This window comes from Xiphophorus couchianus, chromosome 24, assembly GCF_001444195.1.
Source record: "Xiphophorus couchianus chromosome 24, X_couchianus-1.0, whole genome shotgun sequence".
In the NCBI taxonomy this organism is placed as follows: domain Eukaryota; kingdom Metazoa; phylum Chordata; class Actinopteri; order Cyprinodontiformes; family Poeciliidae; genus Xiphophorus; species Xiphophorus couchianus.
This window is the reverse complement of record NC_040251.1, coordinates 10,523,874-10,542,360: the sequence shown is the minus strand read 5'-3', so window position 1 is coordinate 10,542,360 and position 18,487 is coordinate 10,523,874. Positions and strand designations below refer to the sequence as shown.

Here is an 18,487-nt window from a genome sequence, read left to right as displayed (position 1 = left end):
CAAACCCTGCAGGTAACCCTGCTTTCGCAAACCCTGCGAAAGCCCAGTGAAACTAACCCCTGGCTACTCCATATGTATGACTCATCACTTTGCTGATGCACATGCCATCACAAGCCGGTTGACCTTTCAGAGGAGAAAAAAGTGGAAGGAAGGCAATTATTCAGGGGCGTTTTCACCAGAGAGGTAACATCCATCCAAATCAGTGACAGTTTAAAGCAGAAGCTGGGATGGTTCAGACCAATTATACTGGAAGGTTCTAGCAAAAAAGACGTTTATAGGAACAAACAGGCGACAAGCAAAGTATTTCTGATCAGAGGGTCACATTATGATGAGAAATGCAACACCCATCTGCAGGCTTTAGCATATAAAATGTGCTCAATGGGACTTTTTAAAATAAATGTTATTGTCACTCACTGCTTTTCAGTTAGAATCCATTTCTTTACATGTTTCACATACAAATATGGAATAAGATTAGAGCCACTTGGAAAAAAAAGAATTCTGACTTTAATCTCAGAATCCTGTTTTTTCTCAGGATTCAGACTTTGGCCCCAGAACTCTGATGTTAATCCAAGAATTGAGACTTTTTTCTCTTGAATTTCAACTTTCCTCAGACTTCTTTGAATTTGGCAACGTAACAGAAAAAAATCTGACATATTTCACCAGAAAGTTAGTTGCACAACTTTCTTCATCAACTCTTTTTTTTTTTCCGGTGACCTTAATCCTCATTACTAATGCCAACTGTTCAGCTTGTCAGCAAAATAAACTACTTGCAGCAGATTTTAACTTCCACAGGAATATTTTTACACCAAGCACAAGACACAATGATCAAGTTCAAATGTGCTGAGATGCAGAATATAGTTTGTTTCCAATTAAAGTAAAGGAGCAATTTAGTGAATTACAATATCAAAAAGTGAAATGATTCCCCTTCATAAAATGGAACTCCTTTATTATCAAATGCATTTTTCCACAAAGCAGTATATTGTCTGAGTTTATTTTAAGGATAATAGGTTATCTAAATTCTAATTGCAGTTGTTTTATAGCTGTCCATTGGATGATTATTAGTACCCTCCACAGTGAGGATAATCTTACTGTTCAGAGACTTTTGCAAATAAGTACATTTATGGAAAATTGAGTGGAAGGAAAATATGTTGCAGAAAAAGGTTCTCAAGCAACAAAGATAAGCACAGCACTGAGGAGATTCAAACATTTGGGGAAGATTAACTGAGATTGGACTTTGCTTTGTGGTCAAACTCCCTCTTTTTAGATGGAAGCAAATAGTGGATTTCATTTAGAAATCAAGGTTTGAAGGATTGGAATCTAATCTGCTTGAGGTACAGAGTGAAATTTCCCCAGTCAGTGATGATTTAGGGAGAAATCTAATTTGCTGGTGTTGGTCAAGTTGATGATGAGCCACCAGAACCAACAATGCAAAAAGCCGCTTTTCTAGCAGCCTAGATTAATGTACCAACTTAGTAGATGCACAGGCTCATCAGCTCTATGCTATTAATGCAGTAATTAATTGAGCTTTTATTAGCTGTAAGTCACAAGAATCACACATAATTGAAGTAAAAATGTACATGAATAAATCAGCATAACAAATGAGTTTTAAATTTTGAACTGAATTACTAAACATTTGGATGGGATGCACCTGTATTTTAACATTTAAGATCTTGTGAACTGTTCCAGTATGAGCTTAGAAAAACATCCTCTCTACAAAACCTGCGGACACTCCACTCAAGGCCGATCAAGCCCTAATCTCAGCCCGTCTGGCTGGCCTGATCTAAAACACGAATCCGCATGAAAGAACAACTCTGCTCTCGCTCCCCTATTATCTCACACAAATCTTGTTTTCCATTATTCCTGCACTGAGAAAGCCCTGATGAAACACCAGTCTGGGGTTATTAATGCGCCCGCAGGCAAGACTGATGTCTGTGCCAGATGATCTGAGCGCAGTCTGATGTTTGTGCCAAACTGTACTCCCCCTCCACTACCCACTCCTACATCTTGAACCAGAGACTGAGTCGTAGTAGAGCCTTAGTGGGTGAGGCCTTCATCATCCTGTTGCAGCTGAAGGAGCATCCTCTGCAGATGAATAGTTAATGCACAGTTAGCTCAGACATGTCCTAAGTTCAAGGGAAGAACTGTTTAATTACCCCTTATCAAGCAATAATTGCATCACTTTGATGGAGGTTTAAGCATGAAAATCAGATGGAGAACTGGGGCCTTATTGTCTTTAAAGATCACAGACATAACAGCGGAGAAAATAAAGGCTAACCTCCACTTTTATGAAAGCTTTGAGAAAACCTCCAATCACTTTTACATAGAGTTGCTCTTCAGTTAAATCATAACATGTTTGTTGCAATCTAACCGCTCGTTTACATGCAACGGCGTATTAGGGCCATCGTAGGTAGAAAAAAAGGAATAGTAAATTTCCAGCAAAAATAATTCAGACATTTTGCTAAAAGAAAATTTCTGAGTTCCAAAAGTCAACATTTGCAAGAATAATTCTGAAATTCTGAGATTAATCTCTAGATTTTGCTAGAAAAAATTACTTTAGAAACTCAGAAATATTAAAGTTTTTCTAGAAATTTTGCAAGACTAAGCTCAAAATTTATTAATGACCTTTTGAACTAAATTTTTTTAATTTTTTTTCTAGAAAATTCTGAACATAATTTCTGATAAGGAATACATGAGCACTTTACAATGAGGTGAAAGCTAATGATGTGGAAGCTAAGGGTCAGAAGCCCATGCGTGTTTGATGACATGCAAAAATCACAGCACCATCTAGTGGCTTGGCATGACATCTACAGCTGACCCAGTGTGTCTTGGCGGTTAAATGTATAACTTTTCCCCAATCAACGTTAGAATATATTGGCAGTTTTGAGGCAGCAGTCCTGTGTAAATGTTGCCTTAAAACTACAATTCTTCACCAAAGTGTTCATATGCTATGCATTTCAAGTTAATCGATCACTAATGTCCTTTAGGTGCTTCTGAATATGTCTACAGTATGTGCATGTGATTGACCGGCAACCTGTCCAGGGCATACCACTCACATATGCTACAATCTGGTTGAATATAAAAGCATGCCACTATTTGGGGGTTTTATTCAGATGTTTATGTATCCGTGTTTAGCTTTAAGCATAGTCAGAAATCAACTTTATTTCTTGTTCTTCAAAGTACAGTTGTTGTTTCTTATTATAGGCAACAGTCAACCCTACACAGATTACTGGGTGTAGAAAATAAATGGACTCATAGATTTTTCTGGATGGTTTCTATATCTGCAGATCTCTGATGAACGCTGCTACAGCGTTCAAAAACCCACACACAGGTTTCCTAGATGGAGAACTTGGATGACTTCTTATTCTGTGGAATCAACAGATGTTTTGGGTGGAGAGAAAATTACATACAACTGCTTTGGGCTAAAACCACACACATTCCCTTTGCCTCCCCAGCTGTATTTCAAGCCCAAACTACAGCCTGAAATGTCTTGCCAGGTACAAACGGACAAGCTTCTGGGTGCATGATGGGTGTCAATCCGCATTAGGTAACGTAACAATTAAGAAGCCTCTTTGATTTTTTAATTGCTGCCAGCCAATAAACTCAATGAACCAAGATGAAATCATAAGGATGTACTTCATCACTAAGCTCTCCCCGGGGTGGTGATCAGGAACAACTTCAAGAGAAGTGTATTCGAAAATAATCAGTGAGTTCAGTTTTAATGGTTTCCAGCTACAAGTTGGAATATTAATCAAGAGCAATGCAAAAACCTTAGACAGATTCGCATATTACAAAAAGCTTGATTCATTCAGACCTGTATCTTTTCATGAAGAAGTGATAGATACCATCACGTCCATTTTCATATCCATTTCCTCTATGAGGTTACTGACTCAGTTCAAACCATACAAAAAAAGGTCCATATAGGGTGATCCAATAATGATGGTAAATTCAAGTGAATGCACGTAAAACATCAGATCAGAAATATTTAACATCTGTTCTATATTAATTTTCTCATTTTATGTCTTTCAACCAACAAAATTTAGATTTTAGTTGTATAGTCAATAAATCAAAAATAAATAAGATTCAGCTGAATCCCAACCATTTTCCGTCTACATAATAGCAAAATTAAATTATTTCTGACTTTATATTTCATGACGGTTGTGTATAAATCCCATTATGTCAACGTTATTATATTTATTTACACACAAAGACATACAGTTAGGAAGGATCTTATCATCTCAGTAGGATTTTAATACCAAGTATGATCAGTCATACTTGAAAGCTTTTCACTTGAATCTGAATCAGACATGATGTGTGTTAATGCCAGGCCTGAACAAGTCCTGAAAGACTCAAAGAAGATTCAACATGTTGAATCAACTAGAAAACAAACACTGCAGACAGACACTGAAAAGACACAAGAGAAAAATGTTTAGACACCTGAGAGATTTGTAATGTCTGTTGTTGGGTTAGTATATCAGGATCTTAAATAATCCAGATTTACTGTCTTTAAGGTTATTACAGGAGCAGTGGCCTGGGGAGGTAATAGGAGAGAATGTACTATAGTATGTTTCCATTACACTATCCTATACCTTTATCCGTCAGAACTTGGTTTCCCTGAACCTTTACTCTCCCCATACGTGTTTGATGTTTGAATTTTCAATATAGGAATTGCTTACTACAATGAGACAATCACCCAACTCATTCCTCACTTGTAGTTTTCTGAGGGAGAGAGAGAAAAAAACATCCCATTACAGAAATTTATCCCTTACAGGGGAAATTTTGAACTTTCTTAACCCCTTATATCAGTGATTGCATTGATGATAGTTTTCTGGGTAATCATCGACCTTTAAAAAGATAAAAATACCGATTCCAATTTTGTCCGGTACCAGTTTTTTTTTGTCTGTAAAGTTTAAACTTTCCAAACCTTTGTGCAGATAGATAAGAACGGTATCAATCAATCTGTGATCACCCAAAATTAGGGAAATTAAGGCCAATTTATTGGTGCACCCCTCATAAGCATATCTTGCGTTACAGAAACAGCCACCTTCCTGTGTTACCTAAACAGAGTAGACTCTTACCTCAACTGAGATTTCCAAAATGCTACCAGTATTGCCAAATTCAACACATTTCATGATAGACAGGCTGAAAGCTCAAAAGTATAAAAAAAGAATGCCTTTTCCATACGGTGTTCAACCTTCCTGTTATCTGCTTCAGGTCTCACCAGCTGAATGAATGCAGACATGTCTTCAGAAAGTACAATACAGTTTCCATTTTAATTATTTCTTACATTCATGTTCTTCCTCTGAATTCATCTTTAAGCATCACTGGTAGCTAACTTGGTGAGTTTTGTTTTTAATTTCCTGATTGGAAAAAAATATTTTTCCAAATGATAAGTCACAAGAAGGGAAAATCATTCAGTTTCAGTCAAAATCAAATATTTTACTGCTTACTGCCTTTTGCAAAGTCACGCCATTCTCCACTAACTTTCTCTCCACCCCAAAGGTTCAGGAACTACCTTCCTACTAAATGTCTGAGCCGTCTTCTAAGCTGTTAATCTTTTTTTGCCCTGGTAGATGAAGTGGAAATTCAGGCAGCCCCCCAAAACTACTCTGGCTCCTGCAAAAACCTTTCTGAAGTGGAAATACACATTTAAGTAAAACATTTACATTGCCTGACTTAACAGAGAGCATAAGGGTTGAAATCTCTAAGTTGGAATTTAAAGGAAAATGTTTTTAAAAAATAAATTTTTCAGACAGCCACATTTGACAGTTGCCTGTGTTTTGTCAAACATCAACTACAGTGTTTCAGTAATAACCAACAATTTCCCCCTCCTCAAAATCACTCATTTGATTTGTTGTTATGGGAAACTGGTAGCAGGGAGCTTAACAAGTCAAAATGATGGTAGCTGCAGTCAACAACTAGGTTGCTTAGTTACAGAAAGATCCTTTATTTTTCCATCAAAATAAATCCTCCCTATAATTCATTCTGATTAGCTGCAACAAACTTTTAATTTGCAGAACTGCACAGACAGGCAAGTTCTCTGCTTTATTCTTACAGCCACATAGCTCTGACTAAAGAAGTATTCGGTTTTTGTTTTGTCAATCAAAGAGTTATTCCATGACAGAACACTTGGAGAAAAATGGCAGGGAATGTCCATCTTCCACAGAGCCAAACCTGAAAGGAAATAAAAGCTTCTAGCTTAGCAGCTCCACTTGGCTCAAACACGCTCCGATGGAAATTCAAATGTCATATTCTGAAAGAGGAAAAATAGGAACAACAAGGGCTTGTGCTTTGGTATAATTAAGTCCAGGGGAATTCATTAATCTTTACTTTAAGTGCACGACATGCCAAGTTATGGAAACTTGTCAAAGCTTCTGAACAGCTTTGCAGCTACACTCTGTGACCCGCTGCCAGGCACTCCAAGTGAAGTACATTTAACGAAGCAAACAGGGGAAAAAATTTGGAAGTGCCTCTGTGGCTTAACTGTACCTCACATAGGTTCAAGACTGAGAAGGAAAAAATTAAGAAATGACTTGCTGAGACATACATTAACAGGAACCACCACAAAGAGTGAGATCTATGAGGATTTTAAATATGAACACAAGAGGAAAACTAATTTAAATTGGGATAAAATAGGTGGGGGCTGAAAAACAACCAACCTGAGTTATTTCTTTCAACATATGTCGAACAGGACATCTGAAGTGTGCACAGGAAAGCCTGAATAAACTTTGCTGTGGGGGAAATGAGGTCGTCTTGTCCTGCAGAAAATTCCAGGTTTCATTTCCCGAGTAGGGCTGTGACTGAGCAACGGGCAGAAGGTTCAGACCATCAGCGACCAATGCATCAGAACTACGTTTTGTTGCTCCTCCTTTCAACCACTGACCAGTTTATTTTGGAAAAAAATCAAAAAATAGATAGAGTTGAGGTAAAAACAACAGAGAATATTCCTTAGAGACCAGGAGCTTCACCAAGTGTGTGTTTTGTCTCGTGGGACAGCAGCTGACATGATAACACAGACCAGACTGTTGCAGCTCTCTGCAGTGCTTTGGCTGGCTCACAATAAGGGCAAAGCCGAGCCTTAGCATTGAGGATCCAAACCCGGTAAACCAGAGGTATTATGCCACATACTTTACATGCAGCTTCAAAGGCGAACGCCCTGTGTGCAGAAATGATATCGTGAGATCTTTGGAAAGCAGCTGACAGGTTTGTCCCTTTAAGATTCCTGCACAGAGCAGACACACTGGAAGGGAAATCTTAGTCTGTCTAAAGATTTAAAAACTAAAAAGTTATGGGTTCAGAATCTGCTTGTCCAAAAGTCGTCTTCCAGTGCAAACAGACGGAAGGTGTGCTGTTATATTTCTGTCATCCTCCTGGATCACAGGCTTTCTACAATATCCAGGCTTTGCCTCATCTTTATCCTTCCATGACGGGACTCCAGCCTCCGTCGCACCAGTTTTAAAATGTTATTCTTTTTTCATGTTTTAGCTTTCACAGCTAACCTCCTCGCTTCTGCCGATGACTGCTGTGACTCTATCATAAAAATTTACAACATTAAAAAAAGAAGATGAAAAATGTAGACATTCTACTTTGCTTAGTTGTAGCAATACTAAATTTACAGACAATTTAAGTGATTTTATCGGGTTATAAAATAAGTAAAGCAGGACAGTTTCTACTGAAGTCAGGCTATATACTGTATGTATAGTAAATTTCAGCAACAAGGCAGTTTGAAGTGCTGTAACTCATAATACAGTAACCAATTATAAAAAAAGCAGAAACATTACATTTCATCAAAAATTGCCATCAAAATACTCTAGAATAATAATCATCAAATATACATCAAGAGTACTCATCACTGTTCCAGTTGTTATGAATCAAATGTAACTCTACACAGGTAGTATTTCTATGTTTGCTTCTGGTTCTGGAATGCAGAATGGACCAGAACCAGAACACCTACTGAGTGGGCTGATAACACATCTTCAGTGTTTTTTAATGCTAAGCTATTCAGTGATTTATAAATTAACAGAAGCATTTTAAAGTCTATTCTCTGAGGTACATAGAGTCGCCATAAAGACTTTAAAACTGGGGTCATGTGCTCTATTTTCCTAGTTTTAGTGAAAATGCAAGCAACACCAGACTGACATTTTAGTGAGACCTGTGAAGACACTGTTCAGTAACTTATTAGACTAAAGACAACTATTTTTGATTAAATAGTGTAATTATATGTTTTCACAATATCGTGCTGCTTTACTGGTCAGTGATTGACATCTGAGGTTTTCCTTTGTTCGTTCACTGCATCAAAACCGAAAATATCTTTTTTATTTTAAGTTCCTAAAAACATTAACAATGCATTTGCTTGCACCTTTTCAAAATCAGATAAATGTTAGGAACAGATGCTCTGGTCTTGTAATCTGCTGGTTTTAAAATGACTATCAATAAATCTAGAACACTTCTTTTCCTTCTATAGTTGATGTTTGAATCAATAGTTCTTAAAACCCAAATACAGATAGGATAATCCAGACCAAAAAAGAAACAAAAAGTAAAAACAAGGAAGACAGTGGCTCATATGTTTTTATGTACAAAAGTTTGATCTCATTCTAAGCTCATCAGTCAGGCTTTTACAGCCTGATACCAATTTCTGGTTGTAATTTAAGTTTCAACCCTTGATCTGTTCCGATTTATAGTACAGTGTTTGGACTGACTCATAAAATTCTAAATAATGATTCCTGATTAAACCAAAATAAATATCTATCACCTCAGCTGACTTTATTCATTGGGGTAATGAAAGCAATAATAGCAGACTGTAAGAGCAGATTATAGAAAATTTATTTTAATCATCAGTTGTAAAAATGGAACAAAACATCCTCTTTTGGAGTAGGAGAAACCTATGATTGACGCAAATTGTCCAATGACATAACAATTTAAGGTTTCATGTTTGAAAAGTTGTGTATGAAACACCCAAAACTGCTAATGTCAAAACGACCAGAACTCCTTAGCACATAAAAAACTCATTTATGTAGGACTTTCATTCAGCAGTTGATTGTAGATTTATCGGGTCTGATTCTATTTAAAATAAAAAAATATGATTAATATGATTTCTAGTCTTGGTTTAAAACAAACTCTGGGGTTTGAAACATCAACTGGGTTCGGCTTTTTCTTCAGCTAGTGTCCAAAAGAAAAAAGCACTAAATTGTCAAAGTATCCAGTAAACGGGGTACTGAGCAGCAGCAAGCTTGTGTTACTTTTGCCAAACTGAGTCCTGAATCAAAGAAAGGCAAGCTCAGAGAGGAAGCCAGTGCTTGCTCTGTATTTACTGTTCACTGAGTCATTCACACCCTGCGGCCAGCAGAACTAAACACACCGGCCTCCCTCTGTGAAACATCAAGCATCCAGCAGCATCTTTGTTAAGGTTGTCTCTTCTTTCAGCGAGTCCTGCAGAGGTGGATGTTGCTTTTTTTCTGTTTTACAGGTAAAGACTTGCTCTGCAGTGAGGGGATGTGCACTGCAACAAACTTCGGAGATTATCAATGCTGATAAAACACCAAGATAAAATATCATTTGTCCTGTTTAGATGAGTAAAACCAGAGTAGAAACAGAAAGAACTGACCCTAAGCGTCCCAGAAAAGACTTCCTTTCTGTTCTCGACACAAAAAACCACGTTCGGAGAAAAGGCCAGCAACCCCCATGAGAGTGGATGTATTCGGTGGGAGGGAGCTTACAAGACAAAGATTCTGCTTCTTAAATGAAAAACACCAGAAGTGACTCCACATCAATGCTTCCAAACAATGATTGACTCAATAGGGCAGAGAGGAGATTGAGCACCAATAATGGAGAAGCGCAATGCAGTTAACATTTCAATGACTCTCAAAGACTGTTTAAAGTGAAGGAAAAGTTGGATGTTTTTGTTCTTTTCATGAAACGGAAGGATTCTTGTTAGGCTTAAAGATCTCCAGATTAAGACTGTTGGTTATTTCTAAACATTTAACTTGCGTTACACCGATCAAACTTTAGTCTCTTATCTCCATGTTTCATAGTGGTCTGACCTGGCAATGTGTTGCTGTTCTTATTCTCTCCATTATGGTAAGGTTATGCTCTCTCTTGCAGCCTTAATGAACCTCAATTATCTCAATATGTCATAGAAAATACTCTTTTCTTTTCAGTAGTCTTTGTGCATTTTTTAATTTTATACCCAACAGATTCTTAAATTAGCAAAGTTGAAGTCTTCTTCCCCGAGTAACAGCTTCCCTTCTGAAGAGATGTACACTTACAGAAAATGATTCGCAATTCCCCAACCAGCCCGTTACTGGTCCCAGCCATTCAAACTAAAAATGAGTCATCCTCTCTGTAAACTCTACTACCAACATCCCAAAAAATGAACAGATCCTGTTGAACTAATGAATTGTAAAAACACTGAGGTTGGTCTTTGTAACCAGGCTTGATGAGTAATTTTTTTCTGTATGCTGCTGGGTTTTATTGCCTGGTGACAGTAATGGGTCATTAAGACAGCCCATGACCTTCCTGTGAGCCACTGGTTTTATTGCACCTGTGGCTCCATAACTCCGGAACAAAAAATTTCGTTTTTGTAGATGAAATTTAATTATAAAATTTTTTTTATGTGTAAAAGAACTGTGTCCGTGAGCACCATTCAACAAATTTATTTACCTATTTTTTAAGTTATATCATCAGAGTAAAGTTTGGTTTTGACAGCAACAAAGTTTCTTTCTGCATTTGTCGCCCTCTTCATCCACAGGCAGACTTTAAATGAGCATTATCCTACCGGAATGACTCAACTTATAATCACCTATAACCCAGACTGCATTTGTGTGCATCAAATATGCACAAACATCAATCAGATGGTAAAATTCAAGCAGGAAAATGAACAATTTTGTACCAGTTAAAACTCCTAATTGCTGTTGGTACCTTTTGCTTAAGCATCCCAGTGTGAGAGTGGTATCCATAATGGCTTGAAGGGTCACAAGAGTGAAATTCTGGCTCAAACATGCAAATCCAATAGCTTAGAATATTTATTACCAAAAACACGTGATCCGCTCCATTTTGCTATGTCATAAGCCCAGATAAAAATAAAAAAAAATTAACTTTTTTCTTCAGTTTGATTTTTAAAAAAAATTCAATTTAGTGACATCCTGCAGCAGTTCATTTCCCAGCACAGTTGTTTTCTATCAGTGTACATTTGCAAGTAAAACAAAACATAAGCAGCTTCTTTAAATCTACAAAGACACTAGATCCAAACAAATGAGATAAAAAGCAGCAGCATTGTTGGCTCTGCATTTTGAACTTTTTAGTACCTCTCTTGTCTCCCTTAAGTGGAGTTTGGGTGAAATTATTTGACATTTTCTCCTACATCTTGTTTGGAGGTCCGCTGAACACGGCATTCCATCCAAGTGAAAATACGACAGCTTAATGAGCTAATAATGCCCTCCCTCCTTTAAAGGAAGATTAACTTTAAACTGTGCTCCATAAAAAGCTTTGAAGACATAATTAGGGAATTGCCAGACAAAAGAGACAGGCTGATCTGATGACGATACATTTATGGGTGTCTGTGTTTTGAAACAACAGCACATGAGCCTTTCAAAGGCAGAAATGTGGAAGGAAAGAGTAAGACTCTAGTTACAACAGGCCGTCTTCAGTATGTGTGCTCATGTCAGCACATGCTGGGCAGTCTGCTGATGTACCAGCCGGGGTGCAGCTGTGTTTGGAGTTGGCTCTTCAGTCCGACACGGATGCGAAGTTGGCATGAAAGCACAGCAAAGTACTTTATGTGTGGTGTGTGTGTGTAAAGGTGAGTCACAAAGGAAAGATCAGGTACCAAACTGTAGCAGATTTACTCTTCTTTACGGCGTTAAAGGATCTGTACACATTAGTGTAAATTAATGATTTGTTCTGCACAGTGTATAAATTTAGGATATCCTCATAACAGCACCCACTGGATATTGGTGTGTAAAAAGCCTTCAAATATAATCTGATTGTATTACAGTAGTAATTTCTTATAATGAAAAAAGAGAAAAATCAATTCTTTAGTTTAAGTAAAAAAAAAAGGTTGTTTTTAATTATTTTATTCACTAGAATAATCCCATAACTTATGAAAAGAATATTGTTTACATTTGGCATGAGCCAGTTGCTAGTATGGTGGTACGGCAAGATTATATAAAAATTATGGTTTAAACATAACATTTTTCTGTCATACAGATCCTGTGCTTTAATGTTCATTCATTGCGGGGTCAGAGAAAGTCCCGCAGTTACCAGAGTTTTTCCAGTTGTGTGACGCATCAAGTAGCATATTTATCCACCCACCTTGCCTTTTTTTGCTCCATACCTTTGGTCTGCTGGCTGAAAGAAGGCTCCTAAAACTTGCAAGAAAGGCAACTACAAGTGGAAATAGTTCCAGGTGTGAACAACAGAGTCAGTGTGTGAAAACTAAAGAAGTGTCAGTTATCCTTCTGACTGAGGTAGCAGTGCTTTAAAGGCTCTTTTAAATTAAGTTGACATTGCTTTTATTTAATTGTTTTGTTAGGTCTGTGTATTAAAACCTAAGTAACAAAAGCAAACTGCAAAATCCACTACCACTGGTGTAGTTGATGATTGCTTTTTACGTATTTTTTTTAACATGTTTTATAAATACTGTGATAATGTGAAACAGAGATTAAGATTATCTCAGACAGGGAAAATTGGCAAACCAAAAACACAAACACTCCACTTAAATAAAAGCAGACGCTTCAAAGGGGCATAGGTAAACTAATAGCTACTTTTGCCAGGCAGATTCTGAGCAAGAAATACCAACATGTTGAATTTGTGTGACTCCAGGTAGGATTTCTCAGGAGTACCAATGTTGCCAGATGTGCTAACTACACGGTCTGTGAGTGTGGATCATTATGCTTTTACCTTTTCGTATTTTCTTTGTCAGCTAAACACCAAAGTGATTGAGTGAGGTCGTAGTTTTTTTTCACAGTTGGGAAAACTGCATCAAATGATTACGTTTTAGGTGGAGAGGCATGTTTTTTGTATTGTTGTGTTTAGTTTCTATTGTTTTACAACAAATGCAACATACCGCCTCGCACAGGTTAAGGTTCACAACGGTGATTCAGTTTGAATCCAAAGTGCATGCTGCAGCTGTTGCATTTGGCTTTAAAACTAATTACATCTCAACTAGAGCTTCTCTGGCTTGCTACGCCTCACAGAACTCCCATCCTACACTTTGTGGTACAAGACCATGTATCTAGCAAGTAACTGGTGCGAGAGTTCACTTCTCCTCACTCTAAGGAAATGAGAAGAGGAGGGGTCAGTCGAGACCGATGTACCCGAAAGAAGCCTTTTGTCGTCCGGTCTGAAGAGAGAGAGACACAAGCTCAATTTAATTATCAAGCGATTGGTGGAGTTATTGCTTATCCCTGGTGTAGAAATATGGCCAATTTTCACACAACTTTGCCCTAGAGGACAAAAACTGAGAAGGAAGCTGCAATACAGCAGGAAAGGCTAAAGTGAATACTGAACTCCATTAGAAAACAAAAAATTCATAGGTGACCTGGTGAAAGACTGGAATTTTGCAAGAATCCGCTTATGGTTGTGGCAATTTGACATATTTCTGAGGTTGAAATCATAGTGTGTTGTCCTTCGGATGGTGATTTATTTCCGTACTTACTATAAAAGTAAGACAAGTAATAAAAGCAAACAAAAGAGGAAGGCCCTACTGCACAACAGAGTGGTTGGTTTCGTGAACTGCAACATTTGCTTCTACTTAACCTTTGTACAGTGGAGTCAAGAGAAAATCAACACAAATGTCTAAATATTAGAGATTTAAAATATTTTCTGAAGAAATTAGTTTACTCACAAAGTGGTAAAAGGTCCACTTTGGGAGGGAACTAAAGCAGGTCTAACCCTACTTCTAAGATATCAATTAAGTGCATATTAGCTCTAGTGAAACAAGGAGCTATTTCTTGGACCACCAAGCATTTTTTTAGATTTTTTCTCCCTGAATTTCTGTCAGACATCTGACATAGAAAGTGAATTTGTAAGTAGATTTAAAACAGAACAACATTAATGACTGTAGAGATGTGTTCACAGTGAAAAGTTCAGGAAACAGCATGGTCACAGTCAGTCTCGCCAGAGTAATAACTCATGAGAAAACTTAACTGAACTGTGAAAAATGGTCAGGCTCACACTCCTCACCCCCGACCTCTGTACCGGCACCTCACTGCAGAGTCAACAGCCTGCACTCCATATGTACAGATGTGCTTAAAGAAAGCCGAGTCAGTTTAACAGTGTTGTTCTATCAGCTAAGATGGCCACTCTATGTTTCAACCCTGCAATGTTTACCAAAGCCAGTAATTATGTGAGTAGGTCTTGAGGAGGAGGATCTTCCTCTGTTCAAACTGTGGCGAGGAGTTAGTATTTGCCAAGCTGTGCTTTGCTGCTCCATCCACTCACATCAACTCTGAATAGTAATTAAAGCGGTGTGGCACCTTGATCAGAGGCGGCAAAGAGGCATGGAAAGACCAACCATCCCATCGCAGACTAAATAAATCAAACTGTTGCTGCACAAGATCCATCAAAGGGATCAGAGATTCAATTACATCCAGTAGAGTCAATGACAAAAACTACTCTGTAGAAATCCACGCCAATTTCAGTCCATCCCCAATGAAGTCAAGGGTTCCTTGTGGAACCATCTGTAGCAGGAGGCTCCAGAGCCCCAAGTGAATCTTTAAGCCTTCCACAATAGCTTTTTATATATTTGGATAAAAATTAACTAATATTTTAGATGTAGATATAACACCAAATGCTTTTTCAGATTAGTTTTTCAGATTATCTGAGCAGGTTATGACATTCACATTAGCATTGTTGCCTTTTATTATCCAGATTCACATAAAGGACAATCATTGCAGATACCTATTTACACCCTAGATGCCACTACAGACAAAATCTGCTTCGACTCAAGGTCGAAGCACCAATGTATCAGCCGGTGACCAAAGTCAGCTGATTTTTAACTTGACAAGCCCTGAAAACTCAGATAATTTTCCAAGCAGAGAACACACCATGAGCAAACACAACCAGGTCATAGTAACAACAATCTTTGATGTGAATGCCGTTGCTAAGCAACAAACACAAAGTTTGACATTTCAGTACCAGTTAGGTGTTTAAAATGAAGTTAAAAGAAGCACACAGATGTATAAAGTTATTAAATGGGACCTATTATGCAAAATTCACATTTTGCACATTTTTGTACTTCAGTTTGGAGATCTACTTCTTAATGCACTTAAAAAAAAAAAAAACAGCCATATTTTGGCAACAAGATCATGGCTTTTGGTATCTGGAAAAAGAGCCGTTTCAAAATCCTTTGGAATGTAACATCACAAATCAGCAGGCAATTCCCCTCAACTAGCAATCCTAGCTCGTCACCTAGTAACCCTAGTTGAGTTCCATGATGTTTGGTTAGCTGGTTTTACTGTGCACACACTGTACAATGGCTGAGAATGAGACTTTCACTAAATAACTGGAAGGCTGAAGAGGTTGGCAACCTCTGTCTGTCATGAAACATTCTGGATGTTTTATGTTGGGAGTCTTTGGATATCTAACTGGAGGAAATTCTCCACAGAATACTAACAGAGGCTAGTGTTTAATAAACATTAGTCCAGATAACCATGACAATGGCCAACATAAGATGCTACCGATAGCTTAAAATGTCATCTCACCATAACTTTGCTGGCACATCATAGCTTAGTCACAAAATTCAGATTGATTCAGGTTTCTATCCAGCAAGTGGAAGCAGAAGAAGAGACACAATGAAAATAAATTCCTCATAAAAACCAGCATAACAGCTTGATAAGTGCGACTTATTGCACTACAGGCCGATACAACTTAACACCCTCATACACATCAGATTTACTTTTGTCCCACGGCAGCATTTCGTGAGACCTAAAAGAGCAAGCTAAAAAGCCTGATCTAGTTTTAACTTCATCTGCAAGTGCTACAGAGTGGTTTGCAGTTAAGACTCTGGAACCTTATTTGATGTGGAGTTCGCACCCACTGGGACTTTGCATTGAGTCAGACTGTATTGAGCTGATACGCATGACCGTGACATTCCAGCAGAGAGAAAGAGGAGGGCCCTGTAGTAACACCGGTACATGTGCCTAATTGAATCAAGAGGCAGTCAGTCTGCTGTAGTTCAAAGTCCTAATGCAAGAAACAGATGCTTGCGGTTCCAGCTAATTCAATTATGCTACTATTGTTGACCAAGCTGTTAATCACAGCTGTGGTACCCTCCACTGTCAGCACACAGCACATGAGGATAGACTTGTGGAGATTGGGGAATCTGAGTGGTCCGATGACATTTTAGAGGATACATAGCTTGAAGCTGAGCGTTTCATTTGTGCAGGTAAACTGGGGCACTTACTGTACATGCACCCCACTGTACCCTCTCAACTCTGGACATACCAGTGGCTTAATGCTCTGGATCAGGAATGTGAAAGATTTATGTATGCTTGCCACCAAGATGGCATCAAATCATTGAGAAAAGCTTCACTTCAGATCAAATCGATGCAGAGGTGACACGGTCACCGCCTCATGACAGTTTTCTTTATTAGAGGGCATAAAGGTGAGAGAGCAGACAGAGGGGGTTTGCAAAGAGTGGGGGGAAGGCTATTCTCAACTGCAAGGCGATGGTCATATGCTATATGATTCATACAACAGATATAGAGGAGTGAAGACAGCAGGGTTCTTAGACTGTAATGTCAGCGATTTGTCAAGAATAAGTCACTCCACAGTGCATAGGCGGCCTACTGGAAGTGAAACTATATGTGTATATTTTGATCCATTAGTACTTTCAGTAATTAAAAATGAAGCAAAAAATGATTCACTCTAGCAGTTGCTCGTTTGGCAAGTTTACATTTAAATCAGATTTATTTGCTCCAGCTTGTGCAAGACATTTATGATTAGATTAATGAATTAAGAAGATGTATCAATAAAACATAGATTAAAGATGCGCAGGTTGGGAGGAGGAATAATTTGTAAGAAATTGCAGGAGGTATTTAATGAAACAGAATAGTATAGCATCATGTATAAAATTGTGTTCCTTAATCACCATTACCATTAAAAATAAGTTAACTTAAAATTGAACATTCATTTTTCCAAATATTGGGATATACATGATAAGCTGCACCTACAGTTTAGATTATTATGAGGTGCACTTCAGCAAAAATTAAATGGTAAAATCATTCTACATGATTATGAATGAATGAATGATTGAATGAATGAACAACTTTAAATTCAATTAAGGATTTTCACTTTTAATGATTTACTTATGGAAATTCAAATGAGCAATAACATATATATAATTTATTAAAAAGCATTCTCCATAATTACAAAATATTTTTTATCATGTATTACATTGTGGCACGTACAGCTCTCCATACTTTGCATGAGTTTTATTTTGAAGGAATATTGCAGGCATCAAAATTAGAAGAACCCTAAGGAACTCTGATTAGTTCATGCTTCTTTTTTTAAAATCACAATCTTCTCTTAAGTAGCAGAAAACAGAGAGTGCAGCCTGAAGAAAGTTTGAGATGCTCCAGCTCTCCAGGGGAGACTATGAATAGCTTGTTTCTATGGACAAACTTAGCCCGGCTTCACTCGGGTTCTGGTTTGTCCCATTACTTCTAAACGCACCTCTGCAGAACATGCTGGTAAGAGTTTACAGCCCACCTGCATGCACCCCTGACATGACATAAATACAAAAATAAATCCAAAACACCATTTTCTTTCCCCGCAGGGGGTATATAGGAAGTGGTTTGTTACTTTGACCCGAGGGCAATATGTTTTGTTTTTCTGAATCTGTCCAGCGAAGTGGTTAAAAGTGCAAAAGATAAAAGTTGGAGTTCACTTACAGAAACAAGCTGACATGCGAGTATCAAAGACACCATGAGTCCACAGCTCCAGGAGGTCGGAGAGCCCATTTTCCCACCAACCCAGCAAAGGCTGCTTCTGCTGGGGAAAAAAGGAAGAAAAAAAAATCCCGGGGTCCTTTACTCGCTTCCCGCGATCCGCTGCTGGAGCGAGTTTTTTTCACACTGTATGCGCCTGCTCCTTTGCCACCCGTGGGACCTCATCAACAGGTAAAAACTATTCCCTGCTCGCGCTCGTTTCCCTAAGGAAGAGGGGAGCGGGGGGTGGGGGGGAAGGTTGCGGAAACACGCCAAATGTCGAGACCTCCAAACGTGCTTCTTCTCCTTCCTGCGCACTCTCCGCTGCAGCAGCAGCAGCAGCAGTACTTTGGGACTTTGAGTTAGTCAGAGTGGGGCTGAATGCGGCCACGCAAAGTCACTGGGAAGTCCTCCGGAGCGCAGAGAGGGAAGCCGAGAAAGTAAAAGGCGGAATGGAATTCAGGGAGGGCAAAGAGAAAGACAGCTAATCCCAGCGTGGGGGAGACGCCACCTAGACCCACGCTGGCTCTTTTACATGGTGACCACACTCTTCTCACATGAGT

General features: G+C 38.4%; 1 protein-coding gene across 16 annotated transcripts in view; it reads right to left on the bottom strand.

The window, feature by feature from the left end:
• Nucleotides 1-18,468, bottom strand: part of hspg2 (heparan sulfate proteoglycan 2) — a 123,656-nt gene extending 105,188 nt beyond the window's left edge. For 12 of the 16 annotated variants that reach the window (XM_028010347.1, XM_028010348.1, XM_028010344.1 and 9 more), the window contains exon 1: nucleotides 17,889-18,467. In XM_028010347.1, the coding sequence (XP_027866148.1) occupies nucleotides 17,889-17,957 (69 nt within the window). In that variant the 5' untranslated portion in view covers nucleotides 17,958-18,467. Of the gene's footprint in view, nucleotides 1-17,888 lie in introns of all 16 variants that reach the window. The other 4 variants (XM_028010360.1, XM_028010359.1, XM_028010350.1 and 1 more) reach the window with 3 other exon arrangements.
• Between the last annotated feature and the right edge of the window lie 19 nt (nucleotides 18,469-18,487).